At 46.0% G+C, this 12,694-nt stretch overlaps 1 protein-coding gene across 1 annotated transcript in view; it reads right to left on the reverse strand.

The window, feature by feature from the left end:
* The window catches only part of LOC142804118 (stalled ribosome sensor GCN1-like), a 344,986-nt gene that overhangs the window by 69,706 nt on the left and 262,586 nt on the right, over window positions 1-12,694 (reverse strand). Inside the window, exons 39-41 of the mRNA XM_075890700.1 lie at window positions 8,964-9,153; window positions 6,245-6,315; window positions 3,296-3,511 (exon numbers count right to left, since the gene is read on the reverse strand). Coding sequence (XP_075746815.1) covers window positions 3,296-3,511; window positions 6,245-6,315; window positions 8,964-9,153 — 477 coding nt within the window. The remainder of the gene's footprint in view (window positions 1-3,295; window positions 3,512-6,244; window positions 6,316-8,963; window positions 9,154-12,694) is intronic.

Below are 12,694 nucleotides of genomic sequence, written 5' to 3' on the forward strand. Positions count from 1 at the left end.
TTTGAAACCAACAAATTGTATGTTTCAGATCCAATATTGCCAAAATCCCATAACTCAAAAGAACGCTGGCTAAAGGGACACTGATCACTCTAGTTGTCGAAGCTTTTGTGCTGTCAGTTATCTAAACACGAAGCAGAGCTTAGTAGCCCAGAAAGTTCACGAGCAGTCTCATTATGCCTCGAGATAGCCAGCGAGTTACTTCAGTTACAGGGTCACCTTACATCCTCTGATTTTATTTTAAACATTTTTATAAGACTAGGACGAGGGCTTTCCTTTACTGTCGAATTGCCTCAAAAAGCTTGTCTGCAGTTTTTAGACTTAAGCCTCATGTGGAACGATCAGCATCTTTGCTGGTCTTATCATCCTCGTGTTGAGAAGCAGCTGTTGCCGTACGATTCTGCCCACTCAAAGATTGTGAAGAGGGGCGTTGCGTCTCTTTGCTTGGAATCAGCGCTAAAGAGGTCGTGCCCACACAGCATGAAACCTAGTTTCCTCAATCAGGTGAGCCGACTAGATGCCGCTGGGTTCCCTCGATCGGTCATTACGGCTGTTGCTGAACCACTTCTGCAGAAGTTTAAACGTGGAACACGGGAAGCGATGACTGCTACCCAGCCCTGCTACCCAGGCCACTAGTTATGCCATATATCCATAAGGTCTCGCACAACCTCAAGAAAGTCGCGACCAGGCACGGCGTACCGATGGTGTTTTCCGCACCAGAAAAAATCAGAAGACTGTACCAGCATGTGTGCGATAGGAAGAAGCGCTGCTGCCAGAAAAAACATGAGAGGGCCTTTGTTAAGTGTTCCATGGGGGTTGTGTACTCCATACCCTTATCCTGCGGAAAAGTGAACATTGGCCAAACCGAACGGTGTATTAATGACCGATTAAGGGAACACGCCCAAAAATTAACAAAAAAAGATGACAAGTATGTGCACCTGGTTGCGCATGTCATCTCGTGTGGTTGTGACGCACGATTTTCTGAGACGAAGATTCTAGGCAGAAGCGCAAGTAAAACTGCACGTGAAGTGTTCGAGGCCTTTTTCATTGAAAAAAATAAATATCACTGTGTAAACGCCCCTTCAATTTCGTTGTTACCAAGCGAACTTAAGTTTATCGCTCTGAGGCTATGACATTGATTAACTGTACGTTTGATAATGTATGCTGTTGGCCTTCTATGGTGTGTGTGCGCACAATGTGTCCTGTATATATTCAAGCCTTCGAGCTATGAATAAATCAGTTGGAAGTGGGCGCTGTGTGTGTTTGATGCATGGGTGTGTGCGTGTGTGAGTGATCATGTCAAGTTTTCGCGTTCGAATTAACTTTTCGAAAAGCAAAGTAACAAATGAGACGCTTATTCGCGTGCAGCCATACCTGTGAGCACATTTTGTGTGTGAGGAACGCGGGTAATGTTTCGATCTGGTTTCAATTCTGCACGTTACCTTTCAATTCGTTGCTATCGCGTTCATTGCTTCGCCTTTCCAGCAATGCTGTAACTTTTTCATTTAAACCGTCAGCTATTGACCCTGGAAAGCGCGTAGCGAGGCATAGCCACTTCAGACCTTCCGACACGAGAGCCGCCAGCGATGGCCTCAATATAACTCCGCGTATTAAAACCAAATTGTGGCTGCTCCAACCAGGAGGCATGCTTTTATACATGAGATGATATTTAAAAAGAAAGCATGCAAGAGTTGTCAATTCGGACCCTAGCAACCCAGAGTTCGAAAATGGGGGCGGAGGGGGGGGGGGGGGTTCAGGGGATTTTACAGCCACAGCGATTATAAACACGGATGTACGAGCTGATGAAAGGAATTACGAAAGAGCTCTTCTGTATTATAATCCATACATAATGGATATTAGAGGAAAAGTGTTGATGCGTTCCCACTATTTACGTGTTTTTCTGCGGATTCGAAGCACAGAAAATTAGATCTTAACGTCCAGACATAGACGTGACAGACGTTCTGGCGGCACGCGCGCAGTTATTAGTAAAAATTTCTTTACTACATGCCACGCAACTCTTCAGACGAGCTATCAGAAGCGTTCCTGGAATGGACACCGTCCGCCGATGAATCGTTGCCACAGTATTGTGCTACCGATTGGTCTAGACACCAGGAGCCTCTGCGAAAAGCGCGTTTCGCCGTTGAAGCTAGATTCACGTGCGAGGACAAAATACCACTGCTCCACAGACAGAATAGTCACGTGATTAGTTTAATCAAGCACAGCAGCGGACACGTCGCATACACACAGCCGGAGTTACACTCGCGGAATCCTCATGCACACTTTCGACTCCTATGCTTATGCAGCACACTTGTTCCACTTTGATTTTCTACCAGGAGCTATTTGAGACACGACACAGCTGATACCAGTAAATATTCGTATTTCTTTTAATTTATCTGTTGCGACTTCGCATTTTTGAACACGTAAGAAAGTCTCGCTTTTTTACGTGCACCTCAAACGCTAAGCGGAGTCTGCGTCTACATGAAACGCTGATGGTGCGCCCCCGCCAATTTCGACAGCCTTACAAGACGCGCACCAAAATGGACTACTTCGCGTAGTGCTACATGTGCAGACGCTCCACCTTCGTAGCTTTCCCTTCAGTGCCAAGAAAAGTTGTCGCTGAGTATAAAACACATGGCTTTTAAGCCGGCTGCCTGCTTCCTAGTCCCACCAATTTGACCAATGCGGACAGATTTGACGTTGAATCCTCTCGATCCAGAGCAGACGACTGTCAAACGGAGAGATCGAAATAGTGGCAACACATTTTCATCCGCTGTGAGCGGAGGAGAGCGGATGAAGCGAGGACGGCGCGTTTCAATGACGCGCACGTCACGTGATGCGCTGTCCGCTGCGAGAATTCCTCCTCCGTTCGCTCGTATGAATCCACCTTAAGCGGACTTTTACCAACAGAGTTGCGTCGGCATTAAACACAGCATCGTGAATTTTAGGACGCACGCGCAACCGCAAGTTATTCAGCGTAATGAAATAGGTACACGATTGTGACTTTGGTGGCCCCAAGAACAAGGTGCACGTGTATTGACGCGCCAGCGTGGCTATTGTTGGTGATAGACCATCCCAAATGCGAACTTTGCGCAGTATGGCGCACTTGTTATTGATATTGTCAGGATGCCGCAGTAAATCTGATTTAGTGCTTTTTGGCACAAGAATGGAATCACTGTATTTACAATACAAAAATTTGTTTTTTTTCAATATTCTGATTCGCGGTGTATATTGCAGGTTTAAATGATGAGCAAGCTTTTTCCTTCAACTTTTATGAGTCTTCCTAAATGATGCCCCCAACCTGCTGCTTGTCGTAGCTGCTGCTGGCCAGGAATCCCAGCAGCAGGGAGAAGAGAGTGGGCAGGATCTCGCGCAGTGTGCGGGGCGTGTTGGTCACCACCACTTTCCACACGTGCAGAGAGGCCTGGCGCACCATCAGCGAGGTGTCCAGGCGCCCCATGTACAGACCGGCCAGCACCCGGTTGCGACGCTCCTCACCCAGGGCTATCATAATGGCCTGACAGACGAAAAAAGATGCCAGTCAGTTTCAGACAGCGTGTGCAAGTGAAAACATAGCATCTTTAAATATTCTGCATTAGCAAATTATTTTAAAATGGAACAAGCAAAATGTCTACTAAACTACAGAGTAACCATTACATTATTATTGCACTGCTGGCAGTACGGTATGGGACAGAATACCATATGATCAATTATCTAAAGAGACATAATGGTTGTGATGAAGGCTACCACAGAACAGCAGCACTTGAGTACTGCTGTTCCATGGTAGCACTTTTCGTGGCAGATGAGTATCGTTATAAGTGGTTTACGATTACGAGAAGACATTTGATTCAATAGAAATATCAGCAGTAATGCAGACACTGCGGAATCAGGGTGTCGATGAAGCATATATAAACATACTGGAAGAAATCAACAGGGGATCAGCTGCTACCATAGTGCTTCCTTAAGAAAGCTATAGAATACCAATCAAGGGTGTAAAACAGAGGGATACAATCTCCCCAATGTGATGATTTACTGCACACTTACACAAGGTTTTCAGGACCCTAGACTGGGAAGAGTTAGGGATAAGAGTTGATGGAGAGTACCTTAGTAACCTGCGATTCGCTGATAACATTGCCTTGATGAATAAATCAGGGAACAAATTACAGTTCGTGACTACTGCAATGGACATGGAAAGCAGAAAAGTAGGTCTGAAAATAATGAAAGTAATGTGCAACAATCTCGACAGAAAACAGCACTTTGTGATACGTGGAGAGGCGCTGGAAGTTGTTATAGGGCCACTCACCAGGTTTGACAATTTTGAGCTGACAAGCGCAACGCGTAGACGAGGCGTTCATGATCACATCTGCCAAAATTTGCAATGCTGTGTGCCGCGGAAATAAGCCAAATTTCAAGATGAACGCTGCTCCCCCTTCTTTATGCGGGTGCCCGCCCAGAGAATGAGGGCGTGACGTGCGTGTATGATTGGCCTTACGTACACAGCAATGCAGTGACGTTGGTCCTCTACGTAGACGACTCTGCTATGAGGTTGCAAACAGTGGCGCGTGACATGACGAAAATTATTTAACACGCCATGCGTAGTTTATTAATTTGTTGCTCTAAGAGAGTAATAAAGCTCTAGATAAATATAGAGACGCAATAAGGGAATGTGAGCGCCTTTTTTCTATTTTTTTCCCGTGAATTGCAACGAGATGCGGGGCTAATGCGTCGGCGTTTCGCATGCATTAGTGTATTCGCGGTCAGCGCATTGAGCAGACGACCTCCGTGGAATGCTCCTATGTGCTCGCGCACTCATTGTGCTCATCTATTCCACCGCGTCTAAGCCAGCATTTCCAAGCCATCCCGCAGACACAGGCAGAAGACGACAAAATAACGCTGGTCAACAAAGCAACGCCGCTTGCGTGCTCGGGGATTGGACTTGTTCGGGCTCGTCACGCGTACGTGACCTCTTGGTCGGATGCCTGAAAGGGTGGGGAAAAGATTTGGCTTGCGAAGGCTACGCGGAGGAGTGGCAAGGGTTTCGAGCTCGCCTTCTCTCATCCTCCTTTTGCGTTGCTTCAAGAAACCCGTTTTTCTGCTCGTGATGAACTGATTCAAAAAATTTTTGTGGCAGATTGTTCCTCATCGGACACCCAACAACTTCCACTGTCTGGGCCTGGTGAGTGGCCCTTTAAGGAATATGTCTATTTAGGACAAGTAATAATCGCATAGCCGAACCACGAGATTGAAGTAACTAGAAGAATAAGAACGGGGTGGAGCACATTTGACAAGCACTCTAAGATCATCACAGGTAAATTGCCACTATCACTAAAGAGAAAGGTATATAACAGCTGCATCTTGGCGGTACTTAGCTATGGAGCAGAAACTTCGAGACATACAAAGAGGGTTCAGCTTAAATTGAGGACGACGCAGCGAGCAATAGAAAGGGAAATGGCAAGTGTAACCTTAAGAGACAAGAGGAGAGCAGAGTGGATTAGGGAACAAATTGGGGTTAAGGATATCATAGTGGAAATCAAGAAGAGAAAATGGACATGGGCCGGGCATGTAGAGCGTAGACAGAATAACCACTGGTCATTAGGGGAACAAACTGGATTCCCAGAGAAGGCAAGCGGGTTAGGGAGAGAGAGAAGGTAAGGTGGGTAGATGAGATTACGAAGTTTGCAGGTGTAAATTGGCAGCAGCGAGCACAGGACCGAGCTGACTGGCAGAACATGGGAGAGGCCTTTGTCGTGCAGTGGGCATAGTCAGGCTGATGATGATGATGATGATGCTAATAATAATAAGTGGTTTCGACTGCACTGCAACAAGACTGACTACTGTGAAGGCACTAATATAATTCTTTAGGAGGCATGTCTAAAAATGTGCAGTTTACAAAAACTCCCTTTGTTCCATGTCTGTCTCATAATCATATGGTGGTTTTGAGATGTTAAACCCCACATATCAACCAATCATTCATGTCTGTTGCCAGTAAGAGCAAAGAACCTTATCACATGCTTCAAGTGCAAAGAACTACTTCAAAAGCACATTATTAAGGTCTGTAAAATAGTGAGGAAGCTAGCAATAATTGTACATAAGATCTAAGAATAATTTCTATATGAGCTAATATTATGCTAAGTGTAGCTTACTGTCAACTAGAGAGGGACTAGAAAAGGCACCTATGGCTAGTTTTACAAGTGTGTGCTCCTTTAGTGTCTCACTTACCCCACAACTGAAACAATGCAATCTCCCTCACCTTATGTGACTGTTCTGTGCCAAAGTTGTCATCCTCGTGGGCAGTTTCTGTGGTCATCTTTCCGGTCACACCTGAAGCCAGAAATAAAGTAGAGCCAAGGACTGAATTAAAATTTTACCTAAAGAAAAAAAGCACCTAAGTTACCTTCAAAAACTACAAGGTATATCTGGCAAAATGCATGGTGAGGTACACTTTTGTAAAGTTGCCTTGTGGATAAGAGGAATCACCCATACGCAAGATTTCGTGCAACTCAATGCCAAACACTTAGTGGTTAACTCTGGCAGAATTTTTAAAATCACACCAAGCAAGTGTGCTCAGCAACGTACAAAATGTACAACGAGCGCTGTCCTTTGTAGACACCAGTGTGTGCCTCGCACAGTCAGACAAATCTGGGAAAAAGCAATTGGCCAAGAATAGTGATGCAGAACGCACCAAGCCAAATCTCTTTTGCAGTCATGAATCAACAATCACGTGGACTGGTACGTCTCCTGTATGCCGCAAGTATGTTACAACAGCCAGCAAGGCGATATTTTGGTATGATTTTACAGATTATAAGAAATATGTGACACGGCACAAACACAATAAGATTTTGAAAAAGGTGCCTTGGCATTAAAAAGAATCCTTGCCAACAGATCCACTTGGCACATTGCGGTTTTGGTCAGCTGGTGTATGAAATACGCCAACTATAGCATGTTTATGGCTTGCAAAATTGCATCCAGCACTTGCAGCAGGAAAACGCACAGCCTTTGGCATTTGTGGTCTGTACTCAGGGGTAACTGCCACTTGAGGTGATGATTCACCATCCTAACTTCCTCATCAACTGTAAAGGCTAACCTCCTCATCAACTGTAAAGGCACTAGATTCATTTAGAATAAATGTGGAGCCAAGTATCATGGCAAGTGTCAATGGCACTGCAAATGCTTGAAAAAAAAAAAAAGGGGGGGAAGAAAAACACTTTGTACAAGTTAGCTGTGAAAAAAATGCACCGGCCAATACTGCACGGTCTTTAATTAAGAGTAAGCATTGAAATTCAACAAGACAACACAGTTGCCTAAATGTCACAACGACATTCATAAAAAGCCTGCTTTTCCATCCTCAATAGTATACTGAAATAGTGCACCATTATCTGCGGTGAACTGCAAAATGGTCCAGTGAAATCTTGGTAGAACGATCCCCACAATAACAAACTCTTCAGATTAACGAACTTTTTAAAAATCCCGCACCGACTGCTAATAGTTTCAATGTAAAATAATTTCACTATTACGTACTTCAGAATGCCGAACTTTTCAGAATAACAAGTGTTAATTTAGTTCTGCATTATATTAGCAATGCCTCAGTACTACGAGCTCATGTTCTGAAATCCTTCCTCACCACCGGAGCGGTACGCAAGCAGACGACAAAGCGAACAAACGCCTTGCTTCTTGCAAGACGCGCGACAGCGCGGAGGGGGGGGGGGGGGAAACCAAAGGGTGACTTTCTTTTTGTTGAAACGCCAACGCTGCAGGTTTACAAGCACAGAGGCGAGGAGCAAGGGCAACACGGGAGGGCAAGGTCAGCGAGGCAGAGTGGGAGTCGCGGAGCAGGAAGCATGGGGTCGGAAAACCTGAGACAGCGAGGAAGCAGAAAATGAAACTCGAGGAATATTTTTTTTTGCACTTTTTTTTTCTTCGGAAGAGGTGATGACAGCCGTGACGCTTCGGGTTTTTCTTTACTTGTCACTTCTACATGTGCTCTAGGAGGCCTTGTGTGTCAGTCGTGTCCATCTGTTTTTGGTAATTACTTATCGCGTTCGCAAAGCAAGTCTGCATTCATGCTGCGGTGCTACTACAAATGAGTTCATCTCTGCTTACGACGAAGAAGCGGAAGCAGTTCTTGCTAAGCGAGAAAGTAGATATTCTTCGGCAATTGGAAGGCAAAAAGCAGACTGTTGTGACCAAAGAACAGAATCACACCACAGGAATGTGGATGAGCTGGAGGCCTTCGAGCTTCAAAGCTTGTGCTGCACGCGTAAAAAAAAATATATATATAAAAAACCGCAGACTTCTTTATAGTAAACTTGCATTTTTTTTGGTGTTCACTTGTGCATTTGTTTGTTGTTTTTTTTCTCGGGAAAAAAAAGTTCAAGGACGCACCGTTGTAAAAGTAAGTCGTTTTGGTCGGTGGAAATTAAGTATTTATAGTTGACTTCTGTGCTGCTACAACGACCTTTCAAAAAATGAACTAATTGTGCGGCCCCCTGAAGTTTGTTACACTAAGATTTAACTGTAGAAAAATAGTGTATTACATTTTTCTATTGTACTCGCATGTGATTTAAACACTGTATCTTTGAAACTGTTGTTAACATGCTATCTAGAATTGAACTGTTTCATTGGAGTGTCACTTTTGACACAAGTGTAATTATTTTATGTTCTACCAGTCCTGCTTGAACCGAGAAGAGATGGTCTGCAGTATATTGAAAAATAAATAAAATAAGATTGTGTGTATTCCACTGCAACTCTTTTTTGAATTGGTACTGTTTTTTGGCATCTACATTTTATTTCCCAATCAGCCAAAAATCATTATCAGCAGGGTTCTAATGTGTTCAGGAAATAATTTGGAAATAGATGCCTACAGAAAAATATGAGATGGAAGTATACCAGGCGTGAAATACATCATTCCGAATCTTCGGGTCCACAAAGCCATTGACGAGCACAGACACATAAGAGGCAAGCCGGTTCACCTGAGATTTTGTAAAGGAGATCGCCCAGGAGCTGCACCGAAGAGTAGCGGATGCGCCAGTTGTCGTCGAAGAGCCCCTTCTCTAACTGAGGCAGCAGCAGGGTCATGGCCGTGTCTGCGTACATGTTCACCATGCGCTGGCCTGCTCTCAGTGCCGTCTCTCGCACGTACTCGTTCTCATCTGCCAGCGCCTGTAACGTGCAATATGCAGACGGTATAAGCACACTACAACGAGATAACCTCCTCGTCTTCAACAACAGTGCCGAGGTCGGCAACGAACACAGAATGAAACAATGATGAGCACCGTTCCCCCCTCCGCTTGTCCATTGCACACTCCTGAACTGTTGCTAAAGATGGATTACCGACTGGCCCAATCTCAAATATTACTTTAATGCAGTGGACAGCCTATGTTATTTACCATATTTAGTAGAATGAAACATGACTGCGATTCTAACACAAGCGCTGTTTCCAGAAGAGAGGTCGCTGCACATGCGCCGCTTGGCTACCACCGACAGCGGAGCGCTCCGCAGCTCCGCGAACATCTAGCCCTTTTCTTTTCTTTTGTGTCTTCTTTATATTCTCCCTCTCCCCTTTCTCATGGCGCTGCGGCGCGCTTCCTAATCTTACATACCCCCTCCCCCTTGAGTAACTGGTTCCTAGAGGGCAGCGCAAAAGAGCGCCTCTTCTGCCCCTTCCTCTTCACAGTCACTTTCTCTGCTAGTGTTGTCGCTCGCCGACGTGAGCCGCGTTGCTTTTGCGTGCGTGTTTCTTCTCTTTTTCGACCGCTTCCGCCTTATCTTTTATCGTGCTGCGCTCGTGATTCCAGCAACATGAATGCGCCAGGCGGGAAACGAAAGCGCATAACGCTAGATCAGAAGGTGGCTATAATAAGAGCCGTCGAATCGGGGACCAAGAAAGGCAACGTGGCAAGAGACTTTGGAGTATCGACGAGCACACTGTCAACCATCTTGAGCAAGCAAGAGTCCATCATCGACGCTGTTGCACGTGGCGTGAAAGGAAGCGCTAAGAGGATGAGGGCACCTGCCTTTGAAGCGGTCGAAAGGGCCGTTTTTAAATGGTTCTTGGACACGCGGGCCGTGAATCTGCTGGTGTGCGGCGCCTTGCTGCAAAGAAAAGCGAGAGACTTCACCTGCATCATGGGCTAAGACAACTTCAAAGCAAGTTCGGGTGGGCTCCAACGCTTCAAGGAGCGCCACGAAATTGTAGGGAGAGCGGTCTGCAGCAAATCGCAATCTGTCGACGAAGCAGAGGCTACCAAGTGGGCGAAAGAAAACATCGTGCGGCTGATAGAAAAATACAGCGCGGAGGATACTTTTAACGCGGACGAAACCGCTCTCTTTTTCAAGATGTTGCCGCACAAGACGTTAGCCCTCAAAATCGAGCCGTGCCATGGCGGCAAACAAAGTAAGCTGCAGATCACTGCGCTACTTTGTGCAAACATGACCGGCTCTGAGAAGCTGACAATTTTCGTAATTGGCAAAAGTGCATCCCCTCGCTGCTTTATGGGGAAGAGGCAGCTCCCAGTCAAGTACGTAGCCAATCGCAAAGCCTGGATGACCAGGAAGATTTTTTGTAAAATGGCTTTGCGAATGGGACTAGAAGCTGGCAAAGGCGAACCGCAAGGTGTGCCTTGTTTTAGATAACTGCACCGCCCACCATACCGCTGCCGTGCTTCAAAACATCGAGCTGCTGTTCCTTCCTGCCAACTGCACAGAAAAAATACAGCTGCTTGACTAAGGCGTGATTATATCGCTGAAGGCAGGTTACCGCAAGCGTTTGATAGACAAGCTCCTGTTTAACATGAGGATGAAGGGAGACACCGATGTTGACTTGTACGCTGCGCTCGAAATGCTTCAGGCGGCGTGGATGAGTGTGATGGCGACCACGATCGCTTTCGACACGCCTCATTTGCCGCCGCACCAGACGCCAGCGATGAGCCATCAGACGAGCCCACGAGCCCACTGTGCCGGATGGTTTTGCCACATCAGATGAAGTCGCTGCATCATGGACGGCACTTCGTGACGCCGGTGTTGTGCTTGACAGCGAGTCGTTTTGCAACTATGTGAGTGCGGACTCGGAAGTGGTGGCAACGGTGCAGCTCCTGGATGACGATATTGTGCGCGCTGTCAGTGATCGTAACGAAACCAGTGACGATGACTTTGTCGACAAACAGGAGAAAAACGTGCCGACGGCGTCGGAGGCATTAGACGCGGTGGACGTACTGCGCCGCTACTTCGGCGCTCACGAGGGCGGCGAAGATGGCTTGAACATTGCGGCCGCAGCTGAGCGAGCCATCGTTCGAATCAGGAAGATGCATCAACGTCCAATTACGGACTTCTTTGCAGCTAAGTCTGCCTGAAATGCAAGCTGTGTATTTTGAAGTGCATTAAAACAGGTGCATGACTTTTTTCTTTTTATTTGGGAATGTGGTTATTTTGTTGCATACCACCGTGCGGCGGGATGTTATTTCGCCCGCTATTTTTTTGGTGTAAGTACAGTACATAATATTTGCGGTAAATGCCCGCAACGGCTTTAAGGAAATAATGGTTATAACGAGCAAATAGCGGCGGCCCTCCAATTTCGTTATAATGAGGTTTAACTGTACAACAAAACTGATGGGGCGCAGAACAAATTTCGTTGAAGGGAATATTTCATTGTAGTGAAATCGAAAAAATATAGCTGATTCGAGCTAGCAAAACAAAGGAACGTTTCTTCCCAAAATTCCAAAAATGTCCGCTGCTTCCTATTCTTTCCCAGCAGCGTCCCGACGTCATTCTCACCCATGCATAGCAAGGCCATGGTGAAAAGCACGCTGAAACAACGCCTAAAACCACCTTCGTGAACGAACCAAACGTTAACACCAGCAGCTGTCTGCCGTCAAAACTATCCGACAACGCCAAGTTGGAAGCAGAGTATCGTGGAACAGCGAATTTTGCATTATTCTATGCCATTCTTATCATCCACAACTCGCTACTTTGCATTATTCTATGCCATTCTTATCAACCACCACTCGCTACTAGCCGATTTTGTTGATAATGCGGACAAAGAGCCACTCTGATTAGTTACCACACAGGCCAAGCGCGAACATAATGATAAGCATCGCAATCGGAAAAGGCAATGTTCTCCGGTTGCACCCAGAAGCTGCGTGAAGGAAACCATTACTGAGCGACTGAACTCCAGCTTCAGATCATTTGTGGCTCAAAAGCAAGCCAGTGGCAAAGGCAGGGCCAGGGCAGCCTCACTGCCATCGCTGTCGAGCAATGGTGGCGTGCCCATGCTTGCTGAACAGCGGCTGTTTCTCGTGGTGACTTCATTGATGCATTTTCAGGCTTTGAAAATGCATCAAAATGTTAAATATTGGATTTACTGCATAGCAATAAATATCTGAGCCTGGAATCGCATCGTAAAATTTCGTTCAAGCGGGACGATCGAAGAAAAAGTGTTAGTTGTGGTGACAATATTTACGCATTGACTCCTATGGACTGCTGACAGGAAATCGTGAATCTTTCATTGTAGCAGAAATTTCCTTGATGTGGCGTTCGTCGTAGCGGAGTTCGACAGTACCTGTCCATTGATTGGACAGCTTTGTCCATTGATTGTCCATTGATTGGAAAGTAGTGCCACAGCTTCCCATGCCACTACTTTGGTCTCATTTGAAAGAGCAGCCGTTTGTCTTGAATTTTCGCATGCTAGCCCCTTCCTTCATTGACT

This window comes from Rhipicephalus microplus, chromosome 3 (assembly GCF_043290135.1).
Source record: "Rhipicephalus microplus isolate Deutch F79 chromosome 3, USDA_Rmic, whole genome shotgun sequence".
NCBI lineage: Eukaryota > Metazoa > Arthropoda > Arachnida > Ixodida > Ixodidae > Rhipicephalus > Rhipicephalus microplus.